Below are 19,612 nucleotides of genomic sequence, written 5' to 3'. Positions count from 1 at the left end.
GGCTATTCGGGCGGATATAAAATATATCCTACCATTCATAAAGGACAATGTATAGGCATTCTCCTCATCAAATATTAACAGAAATTATCTCTTTCACGGCAGAAGATATAGAAAAATGCGTTCTATAGTTAATTACCACAAGTTCCATTATTGACGGTGTAGATGAGCCAAGCAATAGACGTGGCGCGGCTATAGGTGCCAAGGTCGCGTACTGTGCAGCAAAGGACGTGGTATAACGATACTGTATGGACCCTGAGTCCATTCCAGCCCACCACACCAAGCTCCAAAGGATTCCGCTTAAAATCCAGCCGAATGTAAGGAATAACTGGAAGAAAAATTAAAACATACAATTAAACTTACATACGGCCGTTTTTAATATACGATCCCAATCTCAATGTTCAATCCGATTTCGAGAATCAACCAATGTAACTAACTCATTTGTAAGCATGTCAAAAATACTTTGTTCTGATTGGTCCATTTTTGAGATAGATTGAAAAAGCGATTGGAATCGTTTATTAAAATGGCAGATATAAATATTTTTCTACTAAACATTGTTGGTCTAATTATGTCATTGAAATAAAAAAATAAAAGAAAAATAATTTAACATTACCTATATACCAATTTTGAGTTGATGGCTAATTAAAATTTGTCTCCATACATTTGTTGATGTATCTTAAATAGCAATTTTAATAGGTCCTAGAGAAATTGGTAAATTATGTATTTTTTATTTTAGTGGTTTTTGAGGTCTGTACAAAATTACTGCAAATAAATACATTTTCTATAATCTATTTTCATAATTTATAGGTAGATGGAGTACTACGCATATATGAGCGCCATTGGTTATTCAGTAATACCTAACATTGGCTTTCAGCCCTACCTTTCTAACACAAGTTTGGTATAAAGTAGTAAAAGATTTCTTCAAAAATAAATAATATTACGAAGGTTCCCTAATACAATGTACAGTCATCCACATAAGTAGCTGAACAAATTCAAAATTTCAAAACCCTTTACACGTTAACTTCAATCGAAATATTCTTTCTCATTATCTAAAATAAAGTAAACCTTCTGAACTTTATTTTAATGATTAAAAAACTGTTGGTCATACGACACAAAAGATTAAATTTGAAATTCTGAATTTATTCACCTTACTTTGTTACTAACCGTACATTCAAACTCACTCCATCTTCATAATATTAATATAGTTCTTGCTTGAAACTTGAAAATATCTCTTATTAGTAAGTTTTAAACTTTTAAATCCATAACCCAGACTTTCAATATCACGTCTCAGTGGGTAAAGTTAGCAAATTTTCGTGATATAAAGCGGTCACTTACTTTGCCGTGTTTTGCGGGCTTCGTCAGCGCTAACCCCAGGCTAATTCCCACTAAGTATGGAGTGGATCGGTGCAGGGTCGATGTGTAGCTCAGTCGGGCAGTTCTGTACAGCTGGCTCACGCTAAAATATAGTAATTTTAACATTGTATCACTAAACGAAACCATATACTTATCATCTTGAAAATAACAATGTACACTAAGTTACTTGGACCCTACGTATCGTGTAACTTTGGTAAAGTGTTATTTTAAAATTGTATTTTACATTTACATGTAAAAAAGTGTGCCTTTCGAAGAAAATAAATATCAATAAAAAGTAATTATAAGTTTACACGCCTTAAGGCGATACCTCAAGGTCCATTTTCATACATTTTGTTTCACCTTTAATCTGGGTAACTAAACAAATAAAATTTAATATGACGAAATTTTAAAGGCAGAAATATCCATGATTATTAATTATTTTTACGTTTTTCTTTCAACTGCGAGAACTAATCACTAACTAGACGTGAATTTAAATTCTTTACTTGCCAATACTTGTTTAGTTACCCAGATTAAAGGTGAAACAAAATGTATGAAAATGAACCTTGAGGTATCGCCTTAATGATACTACTGTTTCAAGAGAATTCGTTGCAGCAGGGAGACCACACCTTCAGTCAGAAACACTTTCGCGTACAGCTAATATTCGTACTGAACTACAAATGACAAAAAATTAGAACAGTAAACTTGGCATATTTGGTGAAAATATTAATTACTAATATTTTCTTTGATAATCTTTGCCACAAAGTTAACAAATTTGAAGATGAGTATGCAAAGTAATTTACTTCTTTATTCGATAAAAAAAGGTATTTTTCCAGCACAGAACGAACCACAAATCATTCTATATTAAACACACTGCAGTCTATTCCAAATATAACTTCCACTAATAAATTTCATGTCTTTCTAATTGTGATTTGAATCATCAATCAAAAACACGAGTAATCAGATTAAACCAATTTGACACATTTTACTATTGGCCACAAAAGATTATATCATTTGTCCTTCATTAAAATATATTCTTCCAGCAGATTAGTATGGATAATCCCAAACAAGACACTATACAAAAGCAAAATCAAAAATTAAATTCATAACACAGACAGACGAAAACGACGTAAACCAATGACTGTAAAAAATGATCGAGACGGTATATTGTGTTGTAGTATTTTCTATTAAGAAATCATTATTATTATTATTTTAAAACTGATCCCTAAAGAATAATTCGCATCGGTTATTGTTCTAAAAAGTATACAATAATGTATGAAACACGTGCAGTAAATGAATAGAATTTTATAGTCCCATAAATATAACATATGCGAAACACGTGAAAGCATACAATGCAAAAAAATATCATGCGATCCTATCTTCCATAACCTGATCTATATTTAGAAATGTATTTTAATGCTAATGTTACCCTATAAATAATTATTTTTTATGAATATAACGTCATGAATAACTTTTTCTAACTGCTTACGACATATCACGTTTTAAAATGCTTGTAAACAAATCTATCTTAATCTATTACCTTAAAGTTATGCATAAAACATAAGGCTATAAACTTATAATATAAATATTGCCTAAACTTATTTCACACAAAGAATACAAATTGTATATCTATTTTTTACACATAAAATCTTCCTAATGTTTATCTACAAAAACTATAATATTAGTATATGCAACGTACTTATATATTTCTTTTATTAGTATGTGCTGATGGAAGGATATATTTTATATCCACCCAGATAGCGACCACCGTACACAAGGTGTTAAAACCCGCCATAGTGGCCCACGTACGTGTGTCGCGTTCCGGGATCACTGTGTTTATATTCGGTTCCAACAGGCCGGAATAATTGTGTCGAATGCCGAGGGGTAATCATCTCTCGTCAGTCGACACTCTATAGGACCCCACTCCACTTACCATCAGGTGTATTGGAGACACTTTCCTGTGCCCTTATAGAACCAAAAAAAGTCTGCGGTCAAACTAAAAAGCGATTAACATTATTTTTCGTTAATACCTATAATGTTATCTAAAAAATAGTTTAATTACTGAATGTCAAACAATAATATCGAAACATCTTTTATATATTACGCATATTGTGGTTACCTGTGGCCCGAGTTGCAATAAGTTTTATTTTCTGATTGTTATTATTATGTATATTATTATATTGGCAACCCTTAAGTAATAAAATAAAATACACGAAAAGTTCCCCTTTAAGCATATTGCGCGCGCTGAGGAGTATATTTGGCGTGATTAAAATTCACAATAGAGAAGTGCAGAAAAATAACATGTATGTACATACAATATGTGTTACAATAGGGTACCGGACTCATTTTTGTTCTTTACCATTATCAAATATTTACGCTGTATAAATTATAACTCAAAAGGAATTATTAAAATCCGATAAAAACAACAAGTTAAAATTTTTGAATGTCAGTGGAAGGGGTAATTAACAAGAAACAGAAAAGAAACGAAATACAGTTACTGCTAAATGAAGCGGAATAGTCACCACCTTATCTTATAATATTGCATTATATTCTTATATATATATGTATATTTATATGTATATGTTTATGTAATTATAATATGTATTTTATGTATTCTGATACTTATATTGTATTTATAGTTATTATAGGTATTTTGTATATTTTTCTTCTTTCTCAGTGTCATATTGCCGTGATGCACCTACCATGATTATCTCTGCACCACCCTAAGGTTGGCTGGTAGAGAATGCCTATGGCATTAAGCCCGCCTGTATACATTTGTATATTAAGTGCAATAAATAAAATAAATAAATGAAATACCTACATTTGACGTCATAGGAAATTACGACGCATGCAAAAGAAAGAGATGAAGCGATATCCCCACAACGCGCCCACTTCTGCACGTTACAATATTTGAAATATGAATTACTAGCCCATTTTAACCAATTTTATGCAGTTTTCGCAGGAGTGCTTATTTTTCGTATTATTATCCATTAAATATAAAATAATGAACAAAATTAAACATAGGCCAGTTCCCTATTGTTTCGAATTTTGGCCACTGAACCACTAGTATTATTATACATACCTAACTCCATGGTAAGCTAGCAATGTAAGGCGATGGTCCCGCACCGTAGTATATCTGGAGTAGGCAGCGATCAGATGTAGTCCAGGTATGACCAGTTTGAAGAACCCTTCCTGCTGTGCTGCCCAGACTATCATACCTCCAAGAATGCTCAGCTGCATGTCCAAAGCGAGTTGATGAGTTTGGGGTGCGCACTAAAATGTAAATAAGATTTTTAATTATAAGAGATGTAAACCAAACTTTTCAAACGAGCCTTAATATGCCTTTTATATTTTACAAACTAGTAGTTTTGAAAGTTTTGTGTTTTCCATTGAGAGACATACCTCTAGCATTATCATCCATTTAGTCTATTAGTTTTAGGCAATAACTCGTGAGGTTTTGATTCGATGTGCACTATTAGCTTTAAAAATGTAACCCTGAGGCCTCAATGCAAAGCAATTACATTAAAACCGTTAATCCCCCGTCAGTTTTCAGCAATACTACAGTAAAAACATTACTCTCCTTTAACAAACAGGTAAATGCCATATCTCTCCTGCGACTTTTGACTCCACCTTTAATAAATTTCTATTTAATAGCCAATTCTCACCATTTCCTCAAGCCCGAAGTAGTTCTGGACGTAGAGCATGTTCCACCACCATCCTTCCTGGCAGACCTCGGCATTCTTGGTGACCAGACTGCCCCACATCGGCCCTATGGATATGTTGTCCCAAATGTACGCGTAGAACAATACCACCGCTAGCAACGCCGGAGTTAATCTGAAATGGAACATATTACATAGAATATTCTAGAAAGTGAGCATGAGGCATGGTAAAATAATAGTTTTGCTCAATTCGGAATTCTTGGTACTATCTATGAGCTGAACTATTACTATTTCATAAAATATTCTGAAAAATGACCAGCATGAGGCTTGGTGTATAATAGTGTTATGTAGAGCTAAATTCAGAATTCTTTGTACTGTTTTTGAGCTAAACTATTACATAGGCCAGAAGTCGGAACACATGGCGAAAACTGGGTGCCTTAGTTGCACCTCTGTATGTAAAAAAAAACGGGCACAGCAAATTGTCCCCTCTGCACCTGATGATAAGTGAGTGGGATCCCATAGAATGTCGACTGATGAGAGATGATTACCCTTCAGCAGTCGACACAATTATACCGGCCTATTGGGACAGGATATACACAGGCTGATCACGGAACACGACACAATTGAGCCACTATGGCGGGTTTAATATCTTGTGTACGGTGATCGCTATCCGGGCGGATATAATACCGCTAGCAAATATTACCCTGAATGATAAAGAGAAATACTAGAAGCTGACGGCTAACCTTCAACAACGAAGAGGCACTTAAAGAAGAAAGAAGAAGAAGAAATATATCCCTGTATAACCCTTCGGGGATGAAGTTGTGGTTTTGTGTTTGTAGTTTTTTATAACCAGTAACTTGCCATCAATCAAGCAACTCCATACGACTTTGTTTATAAAAAACACACAAAAATATTTCGCCTGGGAAAATACAGTCTCCGGAGACCAGGAAACTCATAGCCGCATCCAACAAGCAATAAATTTACGCCAGCAAAGACAATAAATGAATCACGCGGCCGACGCAATAATTGTGTTACGTTTAGCATTTTTATGGGAAAATAATGTAAACAAACGCAGCAATATGTTAAATAATCGCTTATATTAACTATACAAAAGACGTAAATATTACGCGTACTAACTGTAGAGTCGATTTTAGATTGGCATTAGAGAATTACTAGAGGCCAATGGCATTGTAAAGGAGAAGGATATAAACTATATTCTTGCTAAAACAAACAAACATCACGGCTTTATTCCCATAGAGGTGTGCATAGATACAACCAGGTTCATTCCGCCATGTGTGTTCCGTCCCACAATGTGATAGGGGCGAGCATATCACCGTACGAGACATAAATTCCAAACCCTAATCTTATACTGAGCAGCAAAACCTAATGTAACTTCCCCCGACTAGGCGTCGAATTTGTGACCTCAGAGCTGAAGCGTATCGCGCAATATAACTACGCTTCCGAGGCAGAGTGGTGTTACTCAGTGATATCCGACCGGAATTTGAACGGGGCCGTCGCCGATTACCTTATACAATCAGTAACGCTAATAGAAAACAAAAAATATATAGAAGCACTGATGGTAGGTCTCTCATATGTGAGAGTCCGCCTGGGTAGGTACCAACTCATTGTCTATTTCTGCAGCCCAGCAGCAGTATGTAGTCACTGTTGTGTTCCGGTTTGAAGCACATTTTAGCCAGTCTAACTACTGGTTATAATAAGACTTAACACCTCATGTCTCAGAATGGCGAGCGCAGTGGAATGTCAAACAATACTTTGTAATGTAAGGTATTTTATTGTTTATGGGCGGTCGTATCGTTTGCCATCAGGTGAATAGCAAGCTCGTCTCGTCATTCAAAGCGGAAAAAGAACGATCGGATATGTCATTTCCAAATATTTTTGTTTTCTATTAGCATTAACTATTGTAGAAAGGTGTCTTGGCCACAACCCCAGAGGTAGTTAAACATTGAGTAACTTTAATGTAAATTAAGCTAAATAAAAATGTTTTGATGGCCATTATATCTCTCAAATCACCAGAAGTATACCACCTTGCCTTTATTTATAAACTAAATAGTTAAATTATTCAGCTAGCGTACATTAAAATTTAATGCATGGTTGAATCCGGAACACATTATAGAAACAAGGCACTATGATTTTTTCATCATAGTGCAAGGAAGTCGTTATCTACAAGGAAAAAATATTGTCAGGTTGTATTTTCTAGAATTTAGGTAGTCAGTATAGTCTACAAACTTCTTTATGAATACTGGCTTTTGCTCGCGATTCCGCCTGAAAAAATATCCGGGATAATAGTCCTGTTTTATATTTTCCCGGGATAGAAAGTAGCCTATGTCCCTCCCAGGGTCTCTAACTATCTCCATACCAAATTTCATCGTAGTTGGGCAGTTTTTTAGTCTATCGCATACAAACAGGCAGACAAATGCAGCGGCTGACTTTGTTTTATATTTTGGAACTTTTAATAGGAATAATTTCGTCGTACATGTTTGTTACGTAACTTTACCAGTTTATGCAGCGCAATCAACGGAATCTTTCGAAAGGAAAAATAATTCTTAGTTTTTGTAATATTTTTCATTAATGCTCCGCTCCTATTGGTCATGGTGTGATGTTATATAGCCTATAGCCATCCTCAACAAATATTAATAGAATTAAATTAGAAATAAATTTTCAATTCGACCAGGGGCCTTATTCTCTATCTGCACGTTATTTTGACAGTGCGTAACAAGCACTTAACACAACGCATCATGTTTAGGACTATAGAAATTTTGCTTACAGAATACCATTCCACGCACATTTCTCGAACATAACATGACACGGCCGCGTTACGCGTTTACACTATCATACAGAATAAGGGCCCAGTAGTTCCTGAGATTAGCGTGTTCAAACAAATTCTTCAGCTTTATATATTAGTATAGATATAGATGAAAAAAAGAGGATTATATTCATAAGTATTCCTATTTCTTAGAAATGGATAGGCAAATATTTCTTGTAAATAAATTTAGTGATTACGATTCGGATCTCGATTTATATAAAAAATCAAATAGAATTAAAATAATATATTATACCAAGACATGATTCGAACAAACAATTACGTACCTACATCAAACGAATAACTGGTAACGTCATATACATTTAATTTTACATTACCTCATAAGTATTAGCATAATACTTATTTCTAGTAGTAAATTACATTACTTTTAACGTCGTGTTTCCTTGTTTATTTAACTAAAACGTTACCAACTATAGTATCGGCATGCTGTGGTGACCGTTTTGATGTTTATCCGCTCAACAATTTTTGTAATTAATGATGTAAAACAATAATATGACTAAAAGTTGAAAAATGAAAACTGCGTTAATTTTGTTATGGACGGAGATATCTTGTTAAAATATTAAAAAGAAATATGTCGTCGTCTCATTTTGTACTTTTGTATTATTAGGCTGAGATATATTACACGCAGTCGCGTCTTAATTAATTATGGTCTCTCTTATTTTAATATTGCCAACGCCTGATAATTCTACATAGCAATACACCATTGACGGAATGCAAAACGAAGTAGGCGCAACAAAAACTACCTAAGTCCAATAAACTAAATATAACTAACTACTACCTTGAAACTATTTCCAATTAAATATATTTAATATTATTGATTTTTTTTAAATACCTATTTAAATAAATCAATAATTATGTAAATTAAAATGTTGTAATTTATGCTAATTGAGCAAAACATTATAGGATAAATCCTCCTATTCAATACAAATAATTGCTAATCAAATTGACCACTTTTCTCTTCGTGTTCTAAATAAATTTATCTAGATCTAAACAATATCAATTTGTCTGTAGATAATTCGGGATCTCGTACTTTATAAAAGATCTTGCGCGGTGAATTGGGTGTCAAAAGTATTTTTACACATAATGTTATTAATAATCGAATCTTGTCTTAATTTACTTAACAGAAAATGCAGAGACAGCTCAACAGATTTTTATGAAATTTGTCACACAGTAGACCGTGTCCAAGATTAACATATGTGCTACTTAATACCCTAGAAATTTGCTCCCATGGAAAATATTTTTATTTTTTTTTTAATAAATGGCACTGACGTCGTAATTTGTTTTACGGACTTTAATAGAAAGGCTTTCCACGCGGGAAAAGCCGGGGGTTACACCTACCATCTCCATCCGCAATATCTTTCAAAATTTATATTTACCTATCAGAAATACCGATAGAATGATCCTTACCTCAAATATCTGGATAGAAGTCGCTTGGGTGCTATGGTGTCGCTGTCCTTGCAAATCCGGTGGGCTGTCAACGTGCCGCTCAGGAGAAGGAAGCAGTCAGTGAACACCCATCCTGCCCGACACCAGGACCATACGGGAGAGCTGACGAGCTGGAACCCATTAGAAAAGATGATTAGATAGCCACTATCGTACACTAAATGAGTTCAAGTAATCTACACATTGTTCGTTATAATTAAACAGGTTACATTTTTCGTCTTTTAAATCTAAGACTGGTATAATCTAAGCAGGGAAGTTTTGGTTTTGAATCCCAAGTCGGGTCGCTTTGTGTGGGGTTTTTGAAAGGAAATTGTTGCCAAAGAGTAGGTATTCGTGATAAAATAAATTCTTTACACTATGCAGAAAATCATTTACTAGTAACTGCAATAGAATAGAGACAGCTTAATGAAGAAGATAAGTAACTAAATATTTCAAAGGAGTTTCATAATCACATTAACTGTATTACAAATTCAATAATGAAATTCCAAATTCCACCATCCAACCTTGATTCGTACAATCGCTACAAATCATATTCTGCATAGTATTGTTCAACATCATTCAACATGCATGCTGATGTTTATCACATCACCTTCAAACGTTACCAAACACATTGGTAGTCACCGCATGATCGTGTTGCAAGGAACAGAGATGGTATTATCGAGAAAGGTGGACCTTGGTGGTTGGGGAGTGTCCTTACTCTTTGGAGACGTCGGAATATCGTCTCACCGGAGTATGAGAATGAAGGAACAGAGGGCGCACCATCATCTCCCGCGTATCTGGCTGATCTCCTGAGATAGGCCGCCGTCACCGAAATTCGGCATGGGGGGATTTATTCATTCTTTGAAGACTTATCTAGAATTTAGGATTCCTAGGTAATTGTAGAAGAATGATTTTAGTTTGATGAATCATCGACTTTCTTTACAGAAAAATGAGATCTGAAAACTAGTAAAACCAATTACACCTTAATTATTCACCAATAACGCAAATATTTGAGTACTATTCGTTAATAAGTACCACGTGACAACGCATTAATTGGACTGATGAGAGACTATAAAATTACATTCATTATGAATGATTTCAAAATAGGAGTAAGTTAATATAATGTGGAGGTAATTTTTTCCCTGCCAATATCAATAATCTCTGGGAAATGCAATGTCCTATAAATCATGTGATATAAATCTAAACATAGTGTTCCCCGAACAATCAAAATCATGAACTCCCAGTTAGATATATATGCTATGGTAAACGAAAAGGGCGACAATTTCATGCGCTTATATAAGCGCAGTGTTAAAAACGCACATTATAATCACATAGGTATTGGGTGACATAATTAAGCATTGAGATGTATCTACAACTTCACAAAACAAAAAGTACATCAACAAAAAAACATACATGTCGTAAGAAGTAAAACAAAGGCACATTGCGTTGACCCCAGAAACAATCGAATCCACAGCGATCCGATGACTCAGTACGCCAGGCCGCACGCACTCCGCAATCAGATGGCAAGACGCCAAAACGCAAAGACAAAACAACCTTCACGCTGCTGACACCACAAAGGATTTTAACCTTTACACCTACGGAATAAAGACTACAAAAATAGATAACTCAATTTTAATATTGTTTTGAATTAAACAAAATTTTCGGTTCTACTCAAGGACATGTGAACTAGAGAACTCAGTATTACTCTATTGCATCATTATACTAAACCTGGAACAGCTGGATGTTTGTTTATTTAACTGGGTTAGTTAATATGTTTTGCGTGCGTTTAACCAGATGGTTAGAATTCCAAAAATGAATAACGATTAACTGAATTTTATTCATGAGCTCCCCGCGAATGTACTAAAATATTACATGTAAGGAAAAAAATATGGAAGTTTTGTCTTCGTCATCATCATCATCAGCCTATATATTTGTCCACTGCTGGACATAGGCCTCCTCCAATATGCGCCATTTTACCCTGTCTTCGGCCTATCGCATCCAGTTCTTACCAGCGACCTTTCGCACATCGTCGCTCCACCTAGCTGGAGGGCGTCCTACACTACGTTTGCCGAGCCGTGGTCTCCACTCAAGAACTCGTTTACCCCATCGAAATTTGTACACATTATTTTTACGTGAAATATTAACAGAATATATTAAACTTTTTGAATGATAGGATGAATAAGTTGTTCCCGAGATGATAGTAATACCACGTAGACATTGAAATTAAACTAATTTTCCGGATTCTATCGCGGTTTTTTGTTTTTTATTTTTCTCCCGACGTTTCGAAGACTTTGCAGCCTTCATGGTCACGGGGGGGACTGAGGTGTTGTTCATCCGCAAAGTCAAAGTTACAATATCTACCTACATTTTACAATTATACAACTTTTTTAAAATTTTAGCTGTTGGTTATATCGGGCAAACAAAAAGAAATATAGGGACCCGCGTAAAGAACATATAGCTGACGTGAAACACCGACGCTCGACGAAGTCTGCAGTCGCTGAACACTCTGAAGGAGGCGCCAATCATTATCTGCGACTAGACAAGCCACAAATCCTCGCCAAAGAACACTGATTCCTGCCCAGGATGATCGCGAGGCTATTGAAATTAAAAACATCCTAATTTCAATAGGGAAGATGGTTGGAAGCTTGCACAAGCCTGGGATCCAGTTCTACATTTAATTAAATCGGAACCCAAAAGACCGGCTGCCAGACTTCAAGACACTGTGAGCTCATTCTGCGTAGATCGGACCACCAACAGCTAAAATTTTAAAAAGTTGTATAATTGTAAAATGTAGGTAGATATTGTAACTTTGACTTTGCGGATGAACAACACCTCAGTCCCCGTGACCATGAAGGCTGCAAAGTCTTCGAAACGTCGGGAGAAAAATAAAAAACAAAAAACCGCGATAGAATCCGGAAAATTAGTTTAATTTCAATGTCTAACATTCGCGTAAATATAAGAAATCATAATACCACGTAGAACTTGGTATTAAAGCGCTGCACCTTATGATATGGTCGTTAAAGCTCATAATACACAGTACTGGCAGAAAACGAAGCACCCACTTAAAATCCTTGGCACCTTTTTTATAGGGGCATAGCAGAATGATGCCACTGCACCTGATAGTAAGAGTGGTGTCCAATAGAATGTCGACTGACGAGAGATGATTACCCTTTGACAGTCGACATAATTATGCCGAAACAGACTTTCGCAATTAAGAACTGACCATCTTGTAAAAAATTGGACAAGTGCGAGTTGAACTCGCGGACCGTGGGTTCTGTACAAACTTGAAGCAAGTATATAAGATCAAACTTCACAAAGTTAATTTTGCCGTTCGATTCTTAGACACGGTTATTCCACCAACCGCAAATAATAAGTTTGTAACAGTAAATTCACTTTTTTTGTTCTTTTAGTACATATTTAATTGTTTTCCGTTTCGAGATTTTATACATCTTCTGTAAAACATTGTTTCTTGCCTAATTTCTTGATTCTAGGCCACCGGAAGTTTGGTTAGATGTTTCAATTTCCGTTGTGGAATTGCAAAATATGCGAATAAATTTCAACTCAATACACACGCGTACCAAAGAAAAGGGTCTTGACAGACAAACAGACAAACAACAAAGAATGGTTTTTTTTCGACTTACAAAACCCGTAACCGTAAACAATAATCCTGAATTCAACTCTAACAGCGGTACAATATTTTAAAAACATTTTTTTACAAAATGTAAACATGAGTTTGGATCTTGGATATTCGAGTCAGGTTCCGCTGCACAAAATCACTCAATGTATACCTACTATTATAGGTAAATCATCGAACCATAAAAATATATCTCTACTAACTATAATTATAATAAATAAATCATATAGCAATTCGCAAATTAAAATTACATTTAATACAGTTACTATTACAAGGTTATAAATGTATTGCATTGCACATACGTTATAAATTTGAATAAATTATTTTATTACTTTCACTAATGTCTGGTATTTAACGTAGTCAAAGAGTTCTTAAATTATATAGAGCGCAGATTTGGAAGATTGTCATACAAAAATTTTGCAATATTTACACAATCTACCGTGAAACACCAATGCCAAATGTTTCATATTTTTTCCATATCGTGATTTGCACGTTTGTAATGCCCTTATTAATATATTTTCTGTAAATAAGTTCTTTGTTTTATTAATATCTAAGGACGCTGTGACATCTTGTCACACTAACATTTCAAATAAGACGACTTGTTTCAAGAACTTGTTACCATTTGGTAATAACTTTTGGAACACAAATTTGATCCTTATGTCCAGTCTTAACTAACTGTAGTGTTTAATGTCTTTGATCGCAGTAAATAATATATTTACATCTGACATGCTCTCAGAATAAATGTCAGTCAGTTTAAACTGATTTACAGCTAAGAAGTTGTAATTTTGAATTACAAAGAAACATTTGAATAGACAATTTTAAGTTTATTTATTAAAATATCCTTGAATACTTCGTATTTGAATGTAGTAATAACTCAGGGGTTAAGCTAAAATTAATTCGATAAAATGATTGTGGCGAAATCATGTATGTAGAATTAATTATTTACAAACAACTGCTATTCTTTAGCAAAGTCCATTGTATATAAGTTGTGAATCTGTTTTTTTTATATACAACAGAAATACGTATTATAATTAGATTTCATAACGCAATAAACATATTTTGTTTCCACAATCTGTCATTGCTTTGAAAACTTGATATAGATCTAATACTAGTTTATTAGCCGTCCGTAATGGTTCAAAACTAACCAATAACGCGATAACACACCAGCACTAATTAGACAAGCTTAAAAACCATCCTAATATAAAAATGACAATTTCCGAGCATTGAACGGGGCTAGTAAAACCTTTTTAAAACCAAAATCAAGGATATCATACCTCGGTGATATAAACTCGATTGGTATACGGAATCGCGGCGACTGGTAGGAACTTATGAGCGACCAGTAGAGCCAGGGTGCAGATAGCCCTCACTCCGTGGATGCAGGCGATCTCGTCTGATGTTCCAGGAGCGATCAGTTTGTTTATGGTGCGGTAGAGGGAGAATGGGCTGATGATGCTGTCTGTAACGAGATAGAATTATTGTTACGGATCTTTGTATTCAATTTTTGTAGCCTTGATACGTAATCTAACAGAATCTATATTTATAATTAAAACTTTTGAGACAAGTTAGTTTTAAAATCAATTGGTTTTAAAATTATTTCTTTATTTTAAATTTTCTGCCAATATTTACAAGAGCTATACTGTTTACCAGATGTTTTCTGTGAATCTTTCTCGTTTTTCTTTCTGATCACATTCAGCATTGTCGGAGTCAGTCCCATTCTGGGTTTCTTCTGAGTTTCTTCTAGCAACAAAATCTTGAGCAGTCGCCACTACAACCAGCAGAACAACTATACCGTAGAATGACCTGAAATGCCAGATAATTTCTTATCAGGTTTATTACGTACATAACCACACATTGACACATTTTATCACCAAAGCACGAGGAGCAACCCGTGCACTCAATTTTCGCTGTGCGTATTCCGTCTCATTATGTGATAACGGGAGAGCCTATCGCCGTATTCGGCACAAAATCCGGACTCCAGGCTGATACTGAGTAGAAAAACCCAATATCACTTTGCTCGACCCAAGGATTGAACCCGAGACCGCAGCACTGCGGTCGTACAGTAATATAACTAAGCTACCGTGGCAGGCTTTATTAAGTATTTATAAATTAATGTAATATTTCTAAAACTTAAGGATTGTCTCTTCTTTCATATTGTAGAAGCTAGTAAGGAGATAAAGCATTTTTATAATTTACTAAAATTGATTAAAATGAAATCAAGAACCTAATATTTGGAAAGCTACAAATTAAGCTCCTTCAAATTTGAGTTTTCTTATTTACTAACACCGTTTCTTCCACTATATAGTAAATACCACATTGCCACAAAACAGTTAGTAATTCACTCTACACTCCAAATAATACGAGACTCTATAGATCTAGACAAGCCCATTTTTTAACAAACACAAAATTGTTCTAACTTACAACGTCACAATAGTCGGAGTTTCCATCCAATCCTTCCACCAATCAGCTCGTTTCTCGACATGGCAGTCGTCCTCATCAACCTTGATCCGAACAGCCACTCCGCTGGTCTTCTGGTAATGCCTGATAGCGTCCCTGAGGACGAACTCGACGTCCTCATGGGTACAGGCTAAGGGCACGCACACCCCCCAGCTCAGCGTCGAAAAACGCGGCACGAAGTGACCTGGCTGAACAAATTATAATACCGCTTAATATCTGAATCAATATGTAACTTTTCTAATAGACGTTATCAATTTAAAAATATCCAAAGATTTTTATAATTCCTTTATTTGTGTGTTTATAACTTCAGTAATAAAATTAGGTAGAACTATATTACTACTCTTTATTACTTTGCATAGAATTGACAAGATTACATTGTAATATATTGTATACACCTAATGTTCGCCCAACCTTTATGCTATTGTAATAATGTTAGTTTTCATCTAAAAAAAAATTAAATACACTCTTTAGTAAAAACACTTGACAGTATATTTCAGAAGCTATACAAACCGCTGTTTTCATAAAGAACTCACATCATCAATCCTGCTTCTGATCAGGTTCTTGGCTTGCGCCAAATGCACGGGGATCTCCAGCTCTGGATGTTCGGCTTTCACGTCGATTCGAGCCAAGCAGTACTTCCCTGCACCTTAACCACACTGCCAGTGTCTAACTGCACTCGAGCGCGACTGCCTAGGCACTGGTCGAAGTCACCAAGCTGGATCCCATTACCTTGCAGTAATCCCGAGGGGACCTTAGCTGTGGCATCGAGCACTGTAATAAACATTCTAGTGTTACATGCTAGCCTTCAGGAAATGCTTTCAAACACGCAACGTTCTATGCTTCTACGGTATTATTGTTTACCTTCGTTGTTTGTTTTTACAGAAATTCAGTTTGAAATGTGTTTTGTTTGGATGTTTGGTTCTGTAGTAGCCTTTGGGTAAATTCATTTATTTAAGAATGCATTGAGTGTTTTATAACACAAATTTTCAAAGGAAAGTATTTAGCATCAAGAAAATAATTTTATCAAATAATTACATTGCAATCGCCACTATAACAATGGCTGTAACGAAAATGATATAATCCATAAACATAAAATTATCATCACTAGTGTTCATATTAGTAAAAAAAAAATATTTTAAAAAACTGTTATAAAATAAAATATTTTTCTCATGGAATCTATTGTAGAATCTCTGAAACGATGCCAGTTTAGATAAATAGTTGTAGTGTAAAAGCATCATCACAACCGACGTTAATAAATCCAAGAAATCTTAAAATTCATGTGTAAAATGTAGGCACTCTACAATCACGCTTACGCGTCTAAAAATATTTTTAATTGCCACATCTCTATCCAAACTAAAAAGCTTCTTTAGATTCACTTTTAAAACTGAAAATTTGTCTCGTAATTTTACCCTTTATAGCACAGCTGTGGCAGTATGTCAATGATGTCGTACAATTCAACTAGACCTTGACACATAATATGTTCCTAATGACTTCCTAATTCTTTTAAACAAAATATACATATATAAACACCAAAGCTAAATATTTTTGAATTATAACTTACTATTCAAAGCCCACAATTTCGTTCCTCGCAGCTGTCTTAACACAATCTGCCCGTGACGCCTGCATTCCGGGTTATGGATGCGTGAAAAATTCGGTGCAAAAGTTGGTAAGAATGCATAAAAGTCTTCAAATTCACTTTTGAGTAAGTTACGTCTGTGCAAAGCATCCGTAACGGGTTTTAAATGACTTTCACTAGACGTGAACGCTTCCTGGATATCAAAGAGCTTTTCTTTTGACGTTTTATCCCATTGTCCGTAATCTTTTCTTTCGCGTTTGCTGTCCAATTCAATCTTTGTTTTTTTAGACTCTGTTGTTTTTAATGTGTCTCGAATTTTCTCTTCTTTAACCTTTGACTGTGAAGTATCTTTTTTATCGTCTTTTTTAGTTTCTAATTTATCTTTCTCGTAAATTTGTTTTCCTTTAGGGCTATCTTTTTCTGTTAACTTTAGGGTTTCTTTCTTTTGTGGTGTTTCATCAGAAGCTTTTAAATGCTTCTTCTCTACCTTTATAGGTTTCACTTTCTCTGTCTCTGTTGTCTCGTCAACTTTTAATTTTTTCACCTCATCTGCTTTAGTTGCTTTAGACTTTGCTTCAGTTTTTTTCTCTGCAGATTTGGAGTCTTTCTTTTCTCGTCTTCCAATCGGTTTTAATTCAAGTACTTTAGGTGGTGGGGTAGGCTTGGGTGTTTCATCTTCATCATCATCATCGTCATCTTCGTAATCATCATAGTCCTTAAAAATCTTTTTCATCTCTTTTGATGATGCTTCAATATTAATTTTTACTTTAGATTCCATCGGACTTGATTTTAAACCTTTGTTTTTAAGATTTAGTTTACTTTTATCCTCCTCAGAACTTCCTTGTTCTTTGCTATCTATTTTCTTTTGTTTTGATGTTAATGGTTCCTTAGTCTTTATTTCTTTAGAACTGTCTTTAATTTTGAACTCTTCTTTAACAATTTTCGTAGGCATTTTTGATTGGCGTTCAATACTTTTGTCTTTCTTCATAACAATTTCATCATGTTCATCATCATCGTCATCTTCATCTGAGTCTTCGTCGTCGTCGTCATCATCATCATCATCACCATCATCATTAAAATAAGGAATAGCTTTGAGCATATCGTTGATTTTGTTTCTAATGCACTTAATCCGGGCTTGGTTTTACTTTCGGCTTTGATATTAGACTTTTTAGCTTTTGTATCCATTTTTTTCTTTTCCTGGTCTATTTTAATCGTAGGTTTATCATCATCTTCGTCGTCGTCGTCGTCATCATCGTCATCGTCATCTTCATCGTCGAGTTCTATTTTGAAGGAACTTTTCTTAATTATTTCATCTTTCTTTGTTTTATCTTCACCTGTCGTTTGCTTTGGTTCTGAAGCTTCTGATTTACTTATACTATCAACTTTAACCGTTTTAATTGTGTCTTCTTCTTTTCGGTTTTTCATTGTAGCTTTTTGTGCGGGCTTTTTTATTTCTAAACTTTCAGAAGATGAGTCTGGGGTAATTTTCTTTTTAATATCCGAAATCTCAGAAGACGACTCCAAATCTAAAATATGTTTCTTCTTTAATTCTGAACTTTCGGTAGACGATATCAAATCTAAACTGTCCTTCTTTTTAAATTCTTTTTTAGCTTTGCGTAAAACCTCTGGAATTTGAATATCATCGTCTTCGTAATCGGCCGCTTCATAATCAACATCTTCATCATCATCTCTCTTAACATCAAACTCACTGTCATAATCATCATGAGAAGCCCAAGGTTTTTTAGCTTCGTATTTTATATTAGATATTTTATCTACCTTGCTGGGTGATGAGATTTCTTGTCGAAAACCAGTTCTGCTTTTCGAAAAATCCAAATGATCATCGCCTTTTCTTTCATCACTTCTGGCATTCATACTTATAGGACAATGGTATTTCAGGTTTCTTACTTATTACCGGTTCTTTATCGTGAACGCTCTTTAAATCCACAAACGAATGCTTTTCACTATCAATTTTAACACTTTGAAACTTTTGACCGACCTTCACTTCACAATCGTCACATTTTTGCGGTTTTTTAACACTATCATGGGTGGTTTTAGGTAAATCGCGCACGCGGAATGCGGTTATCAATGTTGCTAGGATCGGTAGGCAGATTATAATTAGAGCAAGCGTCCACCGTTGCGCCATGATCGACGCGGGAGACGCTCACGGCGCCATTCTAAAGACGACTGGAAACGATCTCACCCACGGACCCTGGCGTTTATTTGTAACTCATTGAATCGGGCCGATTTCATTGATGTTTCGCGGTCTAGGTTATGGGATCGGATCAATTGATATTTAGTTAGGATAGGTGTTTGAACAAATGTTGTAACGTACTGGCGAGCGGGCCCAGCTGATGGCATCCGTCCAAGAGCAGGGTAAAAATAGTGCTGTTAAGGCGATTGTCCGGCGCACGCAACGATTTGATGATAAGGTTGACAGTGTGACGGATCATTGGGACATTTTATTATTTTAACAGTTCGATATTATACTTATAGCTCATTATTAAATCTTAATAATAAATTCATAATAACTTATTTAGTTAGAACTTTGACGCCAGCACAATGACGACCGCAGCGGAGGTTAGCCTCGGTATGCTTAAATTGATTAGTGAGAAGTAAAGAGGAAAAGAGCAATATATCACGAATATAGGTAATAATTTATTAATTAATTTTCGCCTATC

The 19,612-nt window shown here is 35.0% G+C and overlaps 1 protein-coding gene and 1 non-coding gene across 2 annotated transcripts; both read right to left on the bottom strand.

The window, feature by feature from the left end:
- Positions 1-128: 128 nt before the first annotated feature.
- LOC115453861 lies at positions 129-19,348 on the bottom strand. Its single transcript, XR_005112812.1, has 10 exons — positions 16,920-19,348; positions 15,892-16,129; positions 15,323-15,546; positions 14,549-14,704; positions 14,179-14,360; positions 9,256-9,404; positions 5,013-5,181; positions 4,430-4,620; positions 1,333-1,453; positions 129-325 (listed from the first exon to the last, which is right to left on the bottom strand). It is a non-coding gene; the product is annotated as a nose resistant to fluoxetine protein 6 (transcript).
- LOC119190208 (histone H2A.Z-specific chaperone CHZ1-like) lies at positions 18,059-18,806 on the bottom strand. Its single transcript, XM_037441532.1, has 2 exons — positions 18,100-18,806; positions 18,059-18,068 (listed from the first exon to the last, which is right to left on the bottom strand). The coding sequence occupies exons 1-2, from the start codon at positions 18,804-18,806 to the stop codon at positions 18,059-18,061; spliced, it is 717 nt and encodes a 238-aa protein (XP_037297429.1).
- Positions 19,349-19,612: the final 264 nt, after the last annotated feature.

Source organism: Manduca sexta, chromosome 22, assembly GCF_014839805.1.
Source record: "Manduca sexta isolate Smith_Timp_Sample1 chromosome 22, JHU_Msex_v1.0, whole genome shotgun sequence".
In the NCBI taxonomy this organism is placed as follows: Eukaryota; Metazoa; Arthropoda; class Insecta; order Lepidoptera; family Sphingidae; genus Manduca; species Manduca sexta.
Note: the sequence above shows the minus strand (reverse complement) of the source record. Positions and strands in the feature narration are given on the sequence as shown.